Genomic DNA, 19,707 nt, shown 5'->3' with positions numbered 1-19,707 from the left:
ATAATAATAATAATAATTTATTTATTTCTCAGACAACAGAGGTCCACGGTTAGTTACAGAAACACTTATAAAAGCTATGTTAGTAACACACACATAAAATATAATAAAACCTTAACATTACTCTTGCCTCACCAGTATTTGCATAAAGTGTTGCATAATAGGCGAGTCAAGTTTATTTGTTAACATCTCCAGAATGCCATTTGAGCTTGACCGTGCCCTTTGCAGAAGTGACGCCGTTTTAAGTCGTATCATGGCATAAAAGTCATGGTGTGATGCTGTGCGAACATGTTTGAGGCACTACAGAAACGCGGCAAGCCCAAAAGCATTCTGAAGCCGTTATTGTACTGGATTCTCAATTTATCCAATACTCCACGCGTGTAACTAAACCACAGGCTACTCGTGTAGAAGGTTTGGCAATACGCTTTAAACAAAGTAACTTTTACCTCCTTACTACAGCGAGCAAACCTACGTGCTAACATATTCGCTCTCACAGCAAGAGCCCTGCGTTCCCTTCAATATCTGCATGATCCCCAAGGTCATCCGTGACACAGTGCCCCAAATATTTAAACTGTGTCACTTTTTGAATTACCTGTCCGTTAAGCGTAATGACCGGCTCAAGGGATATTTTTTTGCTGACGCCCTTAAAGATCATGAAGACACTCTTTTTAGAGTTATACAAAAGACCGTGGCTTGCAGCGTATTTGGTACAGTAGTCTAAAAGTTCCCGTATTGCGTTGGCAGTTGGGCCGAGCAGCACCATATCATCCGCGTAGCTAAGGTTATTCACACAAATTCCATCAATCCAACATCCGATACGCTTGCTGCTTAGCCCAGCTATCAACTCATTTATATACAGACTGAAAAGCCTCGGCGAGGTAAGTCCCCCCTGCCTTACTCCGCATTCTAGCCTGTATGCGTCAGATAGTATGTTTTGCCATCTTACATTATTCACCTGGTTGGAGTACCAATACTGAAAAACACGTATTAATTCAGTAGGTACGCGTGCCTCCCTAAGCTTTTTCCACAAAATTTCATATGACACAAGGTCAAAAGCTTTAGAGAGGTCAAGGAAGCACGCATAAACTGATGTGTGTCTGTCAGTATAATATTTAACGGTTTGCTTTAGACTTAATATTGCGCTTTCAGTAGACCAGTCCTGGCCTAAACCCGAACTGAGCGTCATGCAGATTTACAAATTTATCCAATATACGTCCAGCAAACCGTCAAATACTTTGGCAATCACAGTAGCGAGTGATATAGGCCTGTAGTTATTAACATCTGTGATATCACCCGTCTTATTCTTTATAATGGGTACAACTAGCGTTTTCATTAGGTCCGGTGGTAGATAAGAGTGACTGACACATAAGGAATAAAACATAGATAACGACCTAGCACAATGAAAACCAGCATATTTTAAGTGCTCGATACTGAGACTGTCATGCCCTGGAGATTTTCCGCCCGACATTTTTTGTATCACGTTAGATATCTGCTTGGTTGTAAATCTGATAAGAGGGCAGTTCTGACTAATCTCAGTATCGAACACATCCTTCGAGGGGCCCAACGGCGAGATCACGCGAAAATGGTTTTTAAAAATATTCGCTATACCATTCTCTGTGCTACAGCCCGCAACTGTCACTGGAAGGGCTGGCTTAAGATCAATGCCAGTTGTGGATTTCCAAAATCGGCCAAAGTTCTTTGATGATCTGTGAGAAGATATTATGTCCATTTTTATTTGTTCTTGGTGATTTTGACACCATTTTAATTTTGCTTTGAAAATCTTTTGGCTTTCTCGCATATCATCCCAGACTCTGCCCGACATCGGTTTATTACAAAGAATCCATACCTGATACTTCTGCCTTGCCTCCAAGTGTGCAGCGCGGACATACTTGTTCCAGCCAATTACGCGTTTTTTACCTCGCGGCTGGTCTCCCTTGTAAGTTTGTTTAGCTGCGTCAGACATAACATCCACAATACTTTTATACATACTGTCAAGGCCACGTTTGTGTTCTTCAGAGTTGCATATTTTATCAGCGCACTTCATAAAAAGCTCTGGAAAGTGCATGCTCCGGAATTTACGATTACAGATATCAAAATATTCACTAATCTGATCACGGTCACGTTCTTTCCATTTTACTTTGTCACATAATGACTTAATGAGAGGCGATTTCTGGGCAACTGTACATAAGTTACACTCTATGACTAGCGGTAAATGATCGGACCAAAACACATCATATTCAATATAAACATTCACAACAGTTCGCCAGGCAGCCTGGGTTACAAAACAGTGGTCTAACCAGCGCCTGCTCCCATTCATGTCACTAACATAGGTATGGTTATCAGACCCTAGACCCAACGACTCCGTATCTGCACATATCCATAACTGATCTGTGCTATAGTTACATAGTTCATTCCAAAAAGGTTGATGTGGGTGAGAGTTATAATCTCCCATCATATAAACCGCTTCTACATCACTAGCATCAATAACAGCACTTAATTCGCTTAAACACTCAGTAAATTCGAAAAGGTTTTCTGCAGAATCGATTGGCATGTAAACACTGAACACTAATATTGCGCGGTCTTCTAAGCAAGCTTTTATAGCTGATATGCGAGTACTACTACACTCCACAACAGACACAGATTTGAAAATTCCTTTTCGCCATAATACTGCCACTCCTCCAAACGGTCGTCCTGTCAAAATTCCTGCCGAGGTATCTACTGCCGATTTTCCAGTATAATCAAACTGGTCATGTATACTTCCAAGTATGTTTAAATCATGAGGCAGAAGCCATGTCTCCTGCAAAGCCACTATGTCAGCTGTTTTGCATAAGTACCTAACGCTTTCAATAGATCTTTTTAGGGATTTACAGTTGAATGTCACAAACTTCGTATTTATATTTGTATCTATTTTGTTCATCATGGTAGTTTTGCCCCTGTTGATCCTTTTTCTAATGCGTCCTCTTTGTTTATAGTACTACGAAACTGTACAAAGCGCCTAAAACAGATACCATCCGGCCACATTTCATCATTTAAAAATAATCGTAATTTATGGCTGGAAACGTAACATATAAAAGAATTATAGTTCTTGTTTTTCTTCATATTTATTTTTTCTAATGAGACTGAGTCCTGAGTTCTGTTCCAAATGTATTGTTTAATATCCTCTTCTCTCGATTCTTTACACACATTAGATATATACAAAGGAATTCTACTTATTTGAGCGGCTCTAAACATGCTGTTAGAATCATTTGTGGCCTTTCCAGTGTTACTAATAAATCTATTCCTTCGCTTCCTTCCGTATTGAACTTTAGTCCATTCATCTGTGTCTCCTACTTTTTGTTTACATTCGCTACTCGATTTCAATACGTCCGCTACAGATAATCTCGATTGCACGATGGCGGGACCATCGCCCGCGCCAGCGCTCTCGCCGTGATTCACACATTTGTCGACCAGTGAGCGAGACGCGACAATCGTAGTGGTATCGTCGGAGGCGCGTGCGCCTACGGATACCGGTTTTACGTTCGAAACCACGGTATGGGCCTCCACGCGCCCGCTTGTGGCGCTCTGAGAAATAACAGCTGGTTCACTGGTACTAATTGAAGTTGACAATTTGTTAACGAGGGTATGCACTGGATTGTTTGCGACTTCTACCTGTATTTTCACTGGTGATTGTGAATGATCGCGTATGTAATTATCATTTTTTGATTCCAATGTAATGTGGCTAAGGCCCATTGGCCGACTTTCGCACTCAATTTTTTCTAATAAATGTCCACCCCTCTTGTCGTTTATAGGATTGAAGTCGAACTCACTCAATGACTGCGTTCGCATAGCAACTTGAAATTTCACATAATTGTTCTTTCGTGACACACTCAGTTTTTAAATACTTAATCTCCTCCTGTAGAATTAATATATCTCTTAGCACTCGTGTTGCATCTAAGTGGTCAAAAGTGACCGGCGGTAGTCTATGCAAATCTTTAGCAACAAACGTTGGAAACTTTTCTGGGTCCGCAGCCTCTGTATGCTTCATTAAATCAATAATGTCTTGTAAATCCCTACTGGACTTCCCTTCTTTTCTTCTGGACTTCATTTTTGTTGTTGATACCGCTTCAAATAACAACTTTTTAGCAGCTAACACTTCCTCATTGGTGAACGCTGTATCACATATCCTGACAAGCGTTACTTCGTCCATCACACTGATTTTATTTTGCATAAACGCGAGTACTTCATTAATTACAATATTGCACGAGCTACATTTTACTACATTCGAATTCATCTTTACTCGACGCGCGCGAGCGGTTCGCCGCTCGGTTGACCGTGAACTGTACAACTAAACTCATTTATTTTTGTATCTTTCCTTATTCTTAATTTAGTAAGGTAGATTATACTTGTGATCTTCAGCCAAGAGTTTTCCTTTAGGGTTAAAGGGAAAATAATAAGCATATCCAACTTACCAGTAACCAACCTCCCGCGGGGATCCGCTTTCCCATCGTTGAGCACGTTTGTCGGGTGTTCATGGTCCACTTCTGTGACAGTTCTCAGAATCTTGGGAGGGCTCTCGTCCCCGGACCACTCGATCTCCACCACTTTACGGCCTTGAGTGATCAGGAAGTGGCTTTTCTTTCCCTCAACAGGTAGAATGAAATGGGGCTCCAGCTCTGAAAGTTAAGACTGGAATGTGAGCAATTATTAATGACAACTTGGCTGGCAGGAGCTGGATGGGAGCAGCCGAAGATAGATCTCGATGTGCAATTGGGGAGTCCAATGTCCAGAAGTGGACGATTACGGGCTGATGAGGTTGATTAATGACAATTATTTGTAACTGGTTTTAGTAATTTGAGCTTAGTTTAATGTCGACTATTCCAGAAACTAGACTGTGATAGTTTTGCTAATTGTTTTGTTAAGTATTGCCGCTAGATAGTCGTTGTCGTTGAACATCGCGTCGCCGCCTAATGGTATTGATAACTTATCAGAGTACTTTCACAAAGCGCTCGCTTTCGGGCCTAATGCCACATATAAAAGTAATAAACGGGAGCTGCATCTGCCAACAAACTGCATTACAGTTTGGCAGAAGTATTATGTGCACGTAATTATTGCAAAATTATTGCAGTTATGACAGCGCGCTGCATGTATCTGATGTCTCTCTTCATCAGCTTGAGCATGTAGAGCTTATCTGCAGTGGTGATAGGCCTTCTGTCATTCAATCAGACGAAAGATTTTTTTAGTCAAATACCCTATTTAAGGTGTGTGGGTACAAACATAAATACTTTTATTATTTGAGCTAAAAAGGGAACCTCCGACCTTAAAAGCTGTTTCCTCAACGCCACTTCCACTTAAACAAAATGAGTGACTTTTTAAAACATAAAAAATACACAGAGGAATACTAAACATAGAGTTTCATTCATGTCGTCAAACTTTACCTAGCGTCGCCTTGACATGTTTGCCAGTGTCCGGCTCGTACTTATGGATGGTGCGGTCGCTGATGCTGACCAGGTACAGCGCGTTGTCCTCGCTGTGCCAGTGCGGAGCCTCGCCCAGGGTCAGAGCCTCGATCGGCAGTTGAGTTATGACGGGGGCCATCTTCAGACTATAAAAAGTACTATCTTCGAAAACATTAGTCAATGTGAAGAAAAACAAATAGTTGAAATAGTAACTCACACTGTATCACGGTCAGTTTAGTTAATGTCACGAGAACAACTGTGGAGTATTATATTAGTAAACATGTTCTGATTATATACCCGTAGCCCACCAGGACTGGTGTGTTATCTTATCTGTCAAACTCGGTGAAAAGTAATGTCTGTATCCGCGTCCAATTATATTAGAATTGTTTTTGTTTGTTTAGTGCATCTATATAATGAACTTATGTAGGTATTGAAATTAGACAATAAGTTCAGTTTATAAGGGTGTGATTACCTAAATCCTTAATTTACAAATACGTAAATTAAGGAGTAGGTACGTCGCGGGTTCGATCAACGCGTGAGACAAGCATTTTTGTGACAGATGTATGCTTGTCCCGAGTCCTGAGATTAAATTCCCTACTTCGACTTTTTTTACTAAATGAGAAATAACTTCTTTCATTGTTTATTTGTTTAAACGAATATTGTTTTTGAATCACCACCGTTTAATTGACAGCGTCAGAACCCCCAGGAGCACAGCGCATGTGCAGACGATGCTGGATCTCGTGCAGCTTCATGCCCAGAAAAAAACAAAAGATTTTTGTTGAATTAGTCTTCAGCCAAAAGTTTTCCTTTAGGGTTAAAGGGAAAATAACAAGCTGGCATATCCAACTTAATGCGACTGGTATATTTTGAAATAAGTTCTGATGTCAAGCAATTAAACCTATATTTCATCATTTATAATTGTTTTTTGCATACCGATGTGTTGTAAAACTAAGCAGGACTAGGCAATTTATAGTTTTAAATTAAGGGTCATTGCACACTAAGATGCGATTGTTCTATTGTCGAGACACTATCTCCGATGCACCCCGCGGCATCACACTGTTTATGATTTCAACTTTTTGCGTCAGTTGTTGACGTATCTTTCAGTATTGTCGCGTCGCGTCTCGGAGTGACTGGACCTTAAGTTGTCACGAGGTAAGTATCTTATCTATTATTTGTTTGTTTATTTATAAGGAAAACGCATTAAGTTTTTAGGGTTCTATACATCAAAACTCTAACTTAGGTGTTTGGCCACTTTGTTAAAACAGCCTGAGTCTCGCAGGGAATGCGCGATCCTGGGGCTCTGGCTAAAGCTCTGGAAGGAGTCCAGGGTGTTCGTAGTCGGTTAGAGATGTCTGTATTTTCAGCCCATTTTATACGAACTAAAATAATTTAAGTTTACATGCTCATACCAAATATTTGACAAAGAGGATTAATACCTACAGAATATTCCCGTTCGAGGTTAAGAAATATGGCAAAAAACAAACATCATAATTGGCAACATATTATAGGTAGCAGTAGTGTTAAAATAATCTATATTGTGACAGTTTTTTGTGCTTTGTGCTGCTACGGAACCATCGCCGCGCGTGCCCGACTTGCGTCTGCCAGATTTTTTATCTACAATGGGGCTTGCACACAAGTTCCTAAGCGTTAAGTTCATTATCGGATTGGGGATATCCTGGTGCGGTAGCCGTATGATATTATAATAACTACATATTGTAAAGTTCATGAGATCTAACAGAAGTTTGGCTGATTTTTAATGATCCTTACAATAATCTGACTCAGTCGCACGGCAGCTGCAAAGATGGTACGTTTAAGAATTTAAAGACAAACGGGTCGCATTAGTAGCATTAATGTTGGCCACTAACAAGTTCAAATTGATTTACAAAGCGGGCAGTATGTAGTTTACCGTCAAGTTTTGTGTGCTTACCAATGGCGTCGCTGTCTTCAAGGAATCAAACGTAAGTAATTTAACCGCGCTAATTTTTGGGGAAATTTTACATAGAATTCGTTAATTTACAATTAAGTACTTACCTTAATGGTTTTGGGTAAGAATCATACAAAAAAAAGCTAATCTTATTTCAGTTATGGGTGAATTTCCCGGACCCAAAAATTGCGTGGCATCGATGAAATCGGTACTAAAAAGCATTGTTATAATGTTCTAACATTTTTTTTTAGGTAGATGACATAAAAATCTATCTGTAGCACTAAATATTTTATTAATATAATTAATAGGTTTTCCAAAAAAAAAAGTTAAACCACATAATCTTTCATCGCCGTGTTTGTCCACGACTCACCTTGATGTATTAAAGTCATCATTGATCAAAAATGTATCGTTATTTATATTAAAACTTAGTTTTATTTGGTTCGTGAATAGTTAGAGTATTGACTCGGAATACATTTATTCAAATATTTACACAATACAACGTATGGTTAATAAAAAACCATTTGTCCCAGAACTACCTTTCATCGCCATGTCCTAAACATATTTGAGAATATTGCATATTCTAACGTTTTGCGTCGCTCCCGTTTTGCGTTAAACGTTGCATATAAGTAACGTCGAAAGGCTAGACAAGGAACGACGTGTGTACGTGCCTGCGTTTTCGAGCTATAATTAAAAGTATTCAATTTTTTTGGTACTGGACATTTTTTATTTCATCGCCGTGGATAGGTCTAACTTCTATTTCAATAAGTTTTTAATCTCGATTGAGCTTTCAATACAATGCCATTTATATTTAGCTTATTTGTAAAGTGTTCATTACTGTGAATTATTACCAGTTTTTTAGTAAATTGAATTATACCCCTTGATTTTCATCGCCGTGCTCTCATTTCCGTGGTTTCCGTGGACAAAATTTGCTATGGCAATGAAAAAAAATACACGGGAATGAAAAAAATATCATCGCCGTGCCTTGTAAAACAGTTTCCTTTCATTGCCGTGGCCACGTGTTTCATTTCCGTGACTTATGTTTGTTTCGCCACTAGACAGGAATGTATCTATTTATAGTTATATTATAAAAATAATATCATGTGTGACTGGATTTTTACACATTATATTCTATTATTATTGCGTATAAATTAATAGTATTTATTTTTGTTTCAATGATTAACTTTATCATTTAAATATTCTTGTACACTATAATAACATTTCATTGCCATGGACGCCTGTTTCATTGCCGTGCATGCATGTTTCATCGCCGTGGCACGGAATTTTCAATCCTGTATATCTCGTTAGTTTTTTAAGCTATCTGCTACATATTAAGCAAAACTGCATATCTGATCGAAAACTTGAGAAAACACTATTTTTTATTGTTCTAAAGTTGAAGAATAAAAAATCCACGGAAATGAAGATTTTTTTGGACCTGTTGAAATTCACCCTTATTTAATTTGGTTTTACAAGACTTATTCTTTAGTTTTACCTTATCCTGATTCCGCAGATGGCGTCAATGACTATAACCAGAGATCCAAACTCGGATATACAGCACATGGGCGCAGATTGTGAATCTTTAAAAAAAATTGAACCGCTTTCGGTCGTAGTTCATCTCTGAGATCTTCACAAGAGCATGCGAATTTAAAAACCATGTTAGTATAACACTTTCGCGACAAACTGATTTCTGCTCTAGGAGGAAAAGACTCCGCGCTGTCGGCTGTTGTGGCTACTGTGCCGGGAAGTGTGGGATTTTTTAGCCTAGTTCTGTGAAACAGTTTACAAAAAGTGGCGACGGAGCGCGTTCCCCACGCTCCTGCCATACTTCTACGAGAAGATCCAAGAGATCCTGTGCGACGGGCCGGACGGTGTGTCTGTCACAGCCCTAAGACAGGATAGATAATAGGAATGATGAAGGTTGAGGTTCAGTCTGTAAGAATCGAGGGAATATCCCTGACAAAATCACTTTAGCAAAAAAAAAGCGAGGGAATTATTATTTGACATTCGTAGCAGACTTGACATTTGTAGTAAGTGGGACTTTACATTCGTTCATAGTTTGCTTGAGATTCGTAGACCACTTGTATTCCGTGCTTTGACGTTAGTGGTAAATGAAATTTGTATACGAAGCAAAAAGGTCATCAGGAGAAAAGTGCATCACACATTGATCGTACCTCTCTTGAAAAGTGTAATTGTTTACTCATTTTAATTTAATCTTTATTGCTATATAATATATATGTATCCCTGCAAATAACAATCCAATGTAGATTGCACATTTGCGAAACACTCAACAAAACCTCTACTTTAACAATCTTGTTTTAACGATTTGGAGAAACCCTATGGAAATATTGAGTTTATTTAATATTTTTTTTTTTCATTTCCCCTCAAAGTTCGAAGGTATATAATTAAATTAAGGTATAAGTACTTTAAAAATAAATTCCAGCTCTATGGCAAATAAAAACATGAAGAGAAAGTTCTCCTTTAACACTGCTCTCCGGCTTGCATGTGAACCCGGTTTGGTTAAGCTTCAAATATGGAAATGCCATTTCATTTCGATAAGCCAGAGTAGTCCATTGACGTGATTACTACATACTCACGCCTATCATTTGGGTATAGGAGCTGATTTAGTACCTGCTATCGAACTTAATCAATCTGGATTTGATATCCAATGTTATCAGGGTCGTTAGCTGTCGATCGATCACTGATTCACTGAACTGCACAATTGGCGCAAATTTCGAGTTCCAAGCCCCCAACTTGATCTCAATTCGATTGAAAAATAAATCATTTGTATCGGTAGTAAGTATCCTGTTCTTATAGAATCTTTAACGATGTCAATTTTATCTCAAAAACCATGTTTACCTCGCCAGGTGGTCTACTTATTCTTAAATCACATTATCAGAAGATATCTTATCTATCCTAAATTTGCCTGTTCATTCCTCGAAGACAAAAATTATAACAATCATTGTGATACTGCATACTCTACACGTGTCATGCTTTCACAAGTACCAGTGTTTTATGAGGAGAAATTGATATAGGATTAACTGATTTGTAATTATGAATCTGCCTGACTTCGGCAATAGTAAAATACTATCTTCATGGGTGTAATATAGCGTAAGTTGACAGGTACGCTTAGCGTATGTTAACTGACACATGTATGTTGTTGTAACAACTTCAGCGGGTATAAACTTTGATGGTATACTGGGTTCCCTTTCGGGGGAAATGTTCTGTATCATAGGGATCTGATAGAGGGAACCGAATCCTAAAGTTAGGCTGGAATAGGCAGGCAGGATCAGTTAGACAGTTGTGACCAAAGGCTCAGTTACTACATAGGTGATTGAGGAATCTGAAGAAACAATAAATGTTTACTGAGCTGAATAAAGAGTTTACTTTTACTTTAATATGTTTTTAATTATTATCAACTAAGTAGGCAAACTGGATGTAACAAAATGAACTTGGAACGTTCCGAATGGTCCTGCATACTACGCTAGGAAAGCGGATACATTATAATTAGATGTCTTAGCATATTAACCGCATTTAAAGTATAAATTACAACCTGAATAAATCATTTATTTGGTGCATGCGGTAGAGTTATTATCTTTAACGCAACGACCTTAAGAAAGAATTTCTTCGGGTCACGATCACAGGCTGTATTTCATATGTGTATTACAATTCTCACTAATGATAAAATTATCTTTATTACCTCCTTCATTATCGATAATATTCTGATTTATTAGTATGCCTCGACAGGTGTTACGTTATCAGTAGATATCTAAAATATGTCAAAAAAATGTCTATTCATTCATACAAACAATACCTGTACAACTCCTTTAACTAAACACGATCACACACCTGTACGAAGGCATTCATTTATATTGTTACTTCCGCGTCCTTACTCCTTCCATCCTTTCTCCTTCTCCCCAGTAGAACGCCTGATATCCGTAGCATACTTGGCCCACGTAGCATATTTGACATGCGTGGCTTATTTGCTACGATTTTTGATTTGACATTCGTAGCACATTTAGCTTACGAATAAGCGTACTTGCGAAATAGAACATTAAGGTACCTAGCAAGTAGTATTCTTAGCTTATAGCACGCACGACCTTCTTAGCAGAAAGGACCTGATACCGTTTGATAAATGATTTTACCAATGGTATTTCAATTCGTTTATTAGTGTCATACTAACAAGATTATTCTTAAGTCTTTTTTTTGAAACGGGGTTCGCAAAAGAAATCCGGATTAGAAGTGTTAATTTTTGAAGGAAGGTTACTCCTGGTCTTACGTATCGGCGGACCAACATTGAGTTTTATAAACATCATTATTAAATATTCAGAAAATAAATTGCCTTTGACACAACAGAAATTCTACACATAAGTAAATGCAATTCGGTTTTACACACACTTACAAATTAAAGAAAACATGACCCTTCTTTTGGCAGTCATGATATAAATCATAACACTCTACGTAACAATTGCGTTCAATAACTTATACCATCGTTGGTCCCCACACATCAACAGGCGAAGCGCACACGGGGCAGCTAGTAAAACATAATTATGGTTACTAATCGTTTGTTTAATGAAAATAAAGTTATTAAAAATTATCACAGGTTTCTTCAGTTTCCGTTAAACCGTAAATGTCAATCACATTCCTTCAGGGATTCAACGAAATAGGCACATCTGTTGGATCTGACCCTTATAGAAGTTTTTTGCTTCGTTTCCTAGTGTCGACCACTAATATAGCCTGACTTTAAGATTAGGATAACCCCTCGCGTTCATCCCTGTGATGGCGTACGTTGACCCCGCCGGGGGATGCTGTTCCGGTCTGCCTTCCAAGGCTAAGCTCGCAGTGGTCACGTATAACACGTCCAGGTTTGGACCTCCAAAGGTCGCCGACGCCACCTGCGCCACTGGGAGGGGGATCTTTTCCACAACCTTATTTTGTCTTGGATCTATTTTCAGCATCTGAGGAAGAGAACTCTTTGTAAGGAAAAAAGGGAAAGCGTTCAGTAGTAGAAAGTGAACCATGGGAAAACAAAGCTCACGCAAAGTTGTCGGTCAATCCTCTCAACACCAAAACAGAGTACTTACACCTGTTTCCCAGAAAGCAGCGACCCACAGGTTCCCGTCGGTATCGATGGTCATGCCGTCTGGAGAGCTCGTCAATCCATGTTTTTCAAATGAAAACGCAACTGTAGGATTCGCTGAAAAGAATGAGTCGCACGTCAATAAAATTTGCATCTCACCCAGATTAATAATTTGCAATTCACACAGCCCAGTAGCTAAGCAGCAGTTTGAGGTTTCATTTTTTCATTGGGTAGTAGTTTTACTTGAAAATAAAAATAACCCATATTGCAGCATATTAAATGAGAGGCAAATTATTAAGTTTAAAAAGAACTTTGGTTCAAAAAAGTGCAGATGATGACTGGCAGTCTTTATGAGTAAGTCAAGCCTATTCATCTAGCAAATGCAAATCAATATTTTCCATTCGAATAGGACGGCCCAATTGGTATTTAGAACTTGTTACTGTCAGTAAGTTTGTAATACTTACAGATGTTTCCAGTCTCAACGTCGTAGTCAAATCTTTGGACAGTGAAGGTCAAAGAGTCTATGTAATAGAAGGCTTTCTCCTTGAGGTCCCAACAAAGCCCGTTGGAGCAAACGATGCCCGACGCCACTTTGTTTGTGGTGCCGTCAGGGTCGATGCGGTACAGGGATCCATCCTTTGCTCTGTTAGGAGCGAGAACGTCATCAACAATAATTCCTGGAAAAACATTCATGTGTTAAAATTACCTACTAATGCTGATACAATAGTCTTAAGTGGTTCAGTTTACTTTCTAGAAGAACCTAATAAAAGATCTAAAATAAGAAACGTGGTCAGACAACCTTTAGGCTACAATTTTCTTAAGTATTTTTTCCTGCTACTCACTGAATGATTTTTGTACTTATATCTTACCAGTAAACAGTCTTCCCAAAGGATCCGCTTTGCCGTCATTCAGCACATGTTTCGGGAATTCGGGTTCCGTCTCTGTGATAGTTCTCAAGATTTTGGGAGGGTTCTCGTCTGCAGTCCACTTGATCTCCACCACTTTGCGGCCTTGAGTGATCACGAAGTGGTGCTTCTTACCTTCGACTGGTATAATAAAATGTGACGTCACATCTGAAAAGTAAACACAATCATGGTTAAATCTGTCTAGTTTTAATGATTTATGGAACCTTTCCAACCAAAAGAGACTTATCCTGTTACGTTTCAAAATATGCTACCTCTTTGCTAACACTAAGTCAAGATAGTACTGTTTTATTTTTAGTAGTGACAACTTTATTAATATCATTAAACTTACCTAGCTTAGCTTCAACGTGTTTGCCAGTGTCAGCTTCATACTTGTTAATAGTGGCCTTGACTATGTCCACGAAGTACAAGGAGTTGTCATCACTGTCCCAGTGCGGACCCTCGCCCAGGCTGCATGCATTAATCGGTAGTTGTGTTACCACTGGCGCCATCTTCACACTGAAACATGGTGTTAAAACTGCTCGTTATTGATCGGTTGGTTGCGTGCACACTTAATACTGTATTATCGGTATGTATCTTTGAAAGTAGTCCCTAAAGTCGACGAGCTTATTCGTACAAATTGTGAGGCGGAATTTAAATGGCAATAAAGCAGTTACCGAGTGTTATTTACTTTATATTAAACACACTAAGGGGTTTTTAGAGAAAGCAAAAAAATATCAACACATCACAAAAATGTTGCTTAACATATACTATAGTAGATTGTACATATTCCACTATACGAAGGTCTCTAACTTTCGAAAAATGAACACCTCGAATGTAACATAATAAAAAAATATTTTTTTTCGAATAATACTTACAGTTTATCACTCTCAGTTACGCGGACACGACTACGGAAAATGTATAAATATAATCTGAGCGTGATATCGGTTCGATTATATAGCTCGTTAGGACCGTCGTGTTATCTTATCCGCCAAACTTAGTGAAAAGTAATAATTCATTCTAATAAGTGCATGTGTTCGTATTTTTAGAATTCGAAGCGATTTTTCTCCTTTTTTCTTCTAAGCCATAGAGGTCACTGACCGCGAGTTCAAATCTTTCCATTGCACTTGCAACTCGTCTCACGGGAACTTGTTCCTGTATGAGCTTGTATTACATTAGGATTTCTTCGGTTGTTTCTATCAGTTCGTTACTGGCTGTGACTATTAGGAAAAACAGACAACAAGAAAACAAAATAAAGTTGTGTTGTAGTCTGAGCGTCGTTTGTGAAAGTCCCAGGGGTTTGAAAAGCTTAATTAGTTTATATTAATTATGATCACGTAATGGCGGTAAATATATCCGGAAATGCAACTTACTTGGGCAAAACAAAAAAGAATAAAGAAAATACGCAGTGCGCAGGAGACAGTAGTATTACAGTAAAATAACTGGACCCTAATTCTGCTATTTACAATGGCCGATGAACGAATGGAAATTGCATTAAATTTGAAACTATTCATATTTTCCAAAGCTTTTTTCCAACACAATAATTGTTAACTCAATACGGGTCGGAAAACTTACTGTGAATATAATGAATTTTCTTTTTTTTAATTTGCTGAGGTGAATACGATTAGTTTCATTTTAATACATTTTTTTCGATTTATTAGCCGTTGTAAATATCTAAATCGAGGCACTATTCAGATTGTAAATTCCGTCACCAACGCGAAAGACATCGCAGAAGCAAATAATTATAATTAAATAATGTATTAATGTATATTTCAATTCTTACCGATCGCGATGACAATAAATATTAAAAGAAAGTTTGTATGACTCGACTGCTGGGCTTAGTTTAAAATCAAAAAAGTGTATACCTGTAATCTATACCAAAATTTGGCTGTCCAGTCATGACTAACAAAATTTCTACTAATAATTAAAAATTGGTTTCGTCTTTATTGTATAAACTTATTATCATGTCCGTCTGTTTTCCAAAAGATCTCTTTGTGTACTTTTCCAAAGAGTCATAAAATGTACATAAAAGTACTAAAAAGCAAATAACAATACTCTCTTAGCGCGAGTTCAAATCACGCATAAGAAAAGCATTTAGGTCCTCCATAATTGCGTTGGTCTAGGTTTGAATGTGTAATACCACTTAACTTAAAGGTATTCACCGCTCCCATGGACACAAAAACTCCACTCCTTATTACGGAAGTATTTTTTATTCAGAAATGAAAGAAAATAAAAACAAGAAAAGTTTATTGTTATCCGTAGGTTTTCCTTTATTATTTTAATGGATAAGATAACGACTGTGTTAATGAAGTATATATTTGGAATGTGCTTTTATACTTTCACAGTTAAGATCGTGACATAACTACCCCGATTTTGAGCAGCGGTGAGTTCTTTTTCTTCTTGGATTTCATAGTGGTTTCTTAGGTTTACGCGAATGTTAGACATTGAAATGAAACTACTTTTACGGATTTTATCGCGGTTTAATTTTAGATTTTAGTTCCCGACGTTTCGAAACCTTTGCAGGTATCATGGTCACGGGCAGACTGAGATGGCGTTCGTCTTGACAGAAGATGTTGCTCGTTCTACCTTCATATTTTAATTAATTATTTGTGGTCCGACCTACGTAGTATGAGCTCACTGTGTCTTGATGTCTTGCAGCGCTGCTCTTGGGTTTGGCCTTGAGTTTATTTATTATTGGATCCCAAGTAGGTGATATCTTCCAGCCATCTTCTCTATTGAAATTAGGGTGTTTTTTAATCTCAATAGCCTCGCGAAACATCTTAGGTAGGAATTTGGATTCTTTAGCGAGGATCTGTGGTTGGTCAAATCTAATATAATGGCTGGAACCTTCAGCATGTTCGGCGACTGCAGACTTCGTTGAGCGGCGTTCTTGGATTTCATTAAAAGTGTGACCGGAAAATTTTGTGAATATACCCTTTACACAAATATTTCGAAAACGGCTTTCTTTTAAAAACTATTTATAAAATTTTAATTTCTTTAGATGTCGCCAGTGGTAATAGAAAAATTAGAACTGGATCCAGCGACTCTGGGCGAGGGTCCACACTGGCATAGCGAGGAAGGTGTGTTATACATGGTGGATATTGAAAACTATACAATTATTAAGTATGACAGGACAACGCGCAAACACATCAAGGCCAAGTTAGGTAAGATCAGCCAGTCATCACTTTGTCTGATGTAAAAGAAGAGAGTGTAAAAAATATTTCAAGCTTGATTAATGCAAATTATCTTCAAATCTACTATCTGTCTTTTATTTTCCAGAGGAGAAGCCACATTTTATTCTACCTATTGAGGGAAAGAAGGACCATTTCTTGGTGACTCAAGGCCGCAAAGTGGTGGAGATCGAATGGACTGCAGACGAGAACCCTCCCAAGATCCTGAGAACTGTCACAGAAGTAGATAAGGAATACCCGAAAAACGTACTCAACGATGGAAAAGCGGATCCCCTGGGAAGATTGTTTACCGGTAAGCTAGACTACCATCGAATCGAGATCTTAAATAATAAATAATCCTTATTCATTTCCGCGATTTTTCTTCCCTTCTTTTTCTTTTTTTTTAATCATTTATTCATATATAATTTTACATTGCTTTTAAATTCGGTTGTCGAACGAATAGTAAAATTCTGCACACTGCGCTGATGTTCTAATAAGTGATAATACAAAATTTTCTTCTAGGGTGTTTAAGTGAAGAAACCACCCCAGGCAGTAAAAAAACCGGCTCCCTGTACCGCATCGACAGTGACGGTACCACCACCAAGCTGGCCACTGACATCGTCGCTTCCAACGGACTCTGTTGGGACCTCAAGGAAAAAGCATTTTATTATATCGACTCACTGTCAAGTGCAATCCAAGGATACGATTACGATGTGGAAACTGGCAACATCTGTAAGTATTCAAAGGTTTGTGACATGAATTTCATTCATTCTTGAATTACTTACTTTGACATTCATAAGTTTGTTAAACTCGGCTTATATTTCAACAGCGAACCCGAGAATTGCGTTTTCTCTGATAGACAATGGACTGAAGGGCTATCCTGATGGCATGACTATTGATACCGACGGAAACCTGTGGGTCGCTGTCTTCGGGGGATCAAATGTAAGTAGTTCAAATTCCGTGAATGGATGGCATAAAGATGGTTTGACTGAACTACTCATCAATGAAAACATGATAAGTTTTATGGTTAAATGGAAGGCAAAAATAAATATTCACGCTGTTGCAAAGTAAATTGAAACCTTCTTTTCTTTTGATGAAACATTCATTATAATAAAGTCTATACATTTATTTTAATAAAGTTCTTGTCTTTCCCTTAGGTTTTAAAAATAGATCCCAGAAAGAAGAAACTTCTGGAAACTATCGATATGCCGGTTCCACAAGTGACGTCAGTGACTTTCGGAGGACCAAACCTTGACATGCTGTATGTAACTACTGCTTGTTTAGACTTTAATGGCAAGCCGGATCCCCCTTCGGGAACTACTTACGCCGTCACCGGGATCTCCGCCAGGGGGCACCCGAATCTGAAAGTCAGGCTAGATTATAATTAGACGCATTCTGACGTAGCATTAAAAGCAATTTTGGTAGATTAAATATGTGATTTTGACATGCTGTGACTAATAAATACTTTGTTTTTAATCTTGTATGTATGTTTAAATAATTACCAACTTGATTCTTTGTGTATTTACATTAACCGACTCGTTTAAAAGCATCCAAAGATTTGCCGTTAAATTCTAAGATTAACAAAAATTTAGTATATAAAATATCGATTTACCGAGTTTTTTACTTTAAACATTTATACTTAGTAGCCAGTGAATTTTGGTAAATGTACGTGTAATGACACGAGGATTAAATTTCTTAATGTAAAAAAGGTTTTATTTAGATAGGCTTTTCGGCCTGGATGAAAAACTTATGACTTGGATATGTCGGACTCACACCGAATAAAGACTAACAATACCCCGGGTCCCTTTAACTGCGTAAAGCAGAGAAACGGGATCGCTAGCGCATGCTCAGTGCGACTCTGGCTGGCCATTGTCCAGTTGAACTTCTTCTCGAAAGGTTTATTTAAAAAGCTAAACCCTCATTCCTCGTGAGGACGGACGTGCAGGACGACACGGGTGGCAGGGGCCCGACCTTACGGTGGTTGCAGGTCATTTTGTCTTCGACGCACAAGACGCTTGCCGCGTGACGGGTTGTCAGAAGTCGACTCCAGCTCGCGTTCCGCAGCTTCTTTTAACATGACGGTTTCACAATACGCGGCAAACGCTAACCAAGCGCTCTCACTTCCGTGCCAGACATGCCTGAGATGTCAGCGGGTAGTGACAACGCTTGCCCATCCAGATTTGCGACCAAGTCGCGTCTGCAATCAACTGCTTCTCTTCTAGATCCGGTCGCATGTTTGGTGCATAGTGCACTTGCGTTTGGCGCAAGGTGATAGACGAGGCGATCTGCTATGATCTTCTCAAAGCCTTTTGCCACCTCGTCGAGCAACACGATGGGGCGATAAGCTGATGGTGAATCGGCTGGACGCCCATCCTTTCGTAGTCGGACTAGTTTTTCGATCTTCCAGATTTTTGGAAAGTAGCTCTTGGTGCACGTGGCAGTTTCAATCTAACAGAATTACTAGATTAAAACTAAATTAATAAGTGACATAACCAAACTAGTTAAAGTACTTATTGCTTGATCTACTACTCTGATACGGAATCTAGAAATACCATATCATATACTGTAATAAATAGTAGCTGATCACTGACAATGCCTGTATGATGAGAGTAACAGCAGTGATCCTCACAAGAAATCATGTCAATCAATATAACGTGAACGAACATGAAATACCTATATCAAATAATTAAAAGTCTGCCCGTGACCATGATACACGCAAACGTCGGGAACTAAAATCAAAAATTAAACCGCGATAAAATCCGTAAAAGTAGTTTCATTTCAATGTCTAATATTCGCGTAAACCTAAGAAACCACTAAATAATAATATGGACATGCCTGCAGGTAAAAAATTGAAACCTGAGGCAAAAACCGTTACTGCCAGTCGCTTTCCTACTACACGGCTGAGGTCACTGACCGCGAGTTCAAATCTCTCCATGATACTTGTTGCTTGTCCTACAGCGAAGCATGTTCCCGTTTGGATTTGGAGGATACTTTACACATAGGTATAATATGGTTCTACGAAAATGAGGCAACAAAACAAAAAAGATTTTCTTGGTGAGGTAGCTCTCGAATAGCGGTATTTTCGCTTGAATTCAGAATATTTGAACGTTTATTGATCAACGATTATTGGGAAATGGAGTTGTATTTCAGTTTGAAACCCCTCAATTGAAAATCATAGTTTTTTTTAAATACTTGCAGTTTTTAA

At 38.4% G+C, this 19,707-nt stretch overlaps 3 protein-coding genes across 3 annotated transcripts in view; 1 reads left to right on the top strand and 2 right to left on the bottom strand.

The window, feature by feature from the left end:
• LOC113500275 (regucalcin-like) overlaps positions 1 to 5,987 on the bottom strand; it is a 13,972-nt gene extending 7,985 nt beyond the window's left edge. The window contains exons 1-2 of the mRNA XM_026880995.1: positions 5,412 to 5,987; positions 4,441 to 4,649 (exon numbers count right to left, since the gene is read on the bottom strand). Of these exons, the coding sequence (XP_026736796.1) occupies positions 4,441 to 4,649; positions 5,412 to 5,571 (369 nt within the window). The 5' untranslated portion in view covers positions 5,572 to 5,987. The remainder of the gene's footprint in view (positions 1 to 4,440; positions 4,650 to 5,411) is intronic.
• A 5,911-nt stretch (positions 5,988 to 11,898) lies between these two features.
• On the bottom strand, positions 11,899 to 14,305 carry LOC113500269 (regucalcin-like). Its single transcript, XM_026880990.1, has 6 exons — positions 14,211 to 14,305; positions 13,685 to 13,851; positions 13,300 to 13,503; positions 12,895 to 13,107; positions 12,435 to 12,547; positions 11,899 to 12,308 (listed from the first exon to the last, which is right to left on the bottom strand). The coding sequence occupies exons 2-6, from the start codon at positions 13,842 to 13,844 to the stop codon at positions 12,078 to 12,080; spliced, it is 921 nt and encodes a 306-aa protein (XP_026736791.1). The 5' UTR covers positions 13,845 to 13,851; positions 14,211 to 14,305; the 3' UTR covers positions 11,899 to 12,077.
• A 764-nt stretch (positions 14,306 to 15,069) lies between these two features.
• LOC113500271 (regucalcin-like) lies at positions 15,070 to 18,423 on the top strand. Its single transcript, XM_026880991.1, has 6 exons — positions 15,070 to 15,715; positions 16,334 to 16,496; positions 16,612 to 16,815; positions 17,025 to 17,234; positions 17,332 to 17,444; positions 17,660 to 18,423. Exons 2-6 carry the CDS (start codon positions 16,334 to 16,336, stop codon positions 17,888 to 17,890), a joined length of 921 nt encoding a protein of 306 aa, XP_026736792.1. The 5' UTR covers positions 15,070 to 15,715; the 3' UTR covers positions 17,891 to 18,423.
• The last annotated feature ends 1,284 nt before the right edge of the window (positions 18,424 to 19,707 follow it).

The sequence above is a fragment of the Trichoplusia ni genome, chromosome 13 (assembly GCF_003590095.1).
Source record: "Trichoplusia ni isolate ovarian cell line Hi5 chromosome 13, tn1, whole genome shotgun sequence".
NCBI lineage: Eukaryota > Metazoa > Arthropoda > Insecta > Lepidoptera > Noctuidae > Trichoplusia > Trichoplusia ni.
This window is presented reverse-complemented; position numbering and strand designations above follow the sequence as displayed.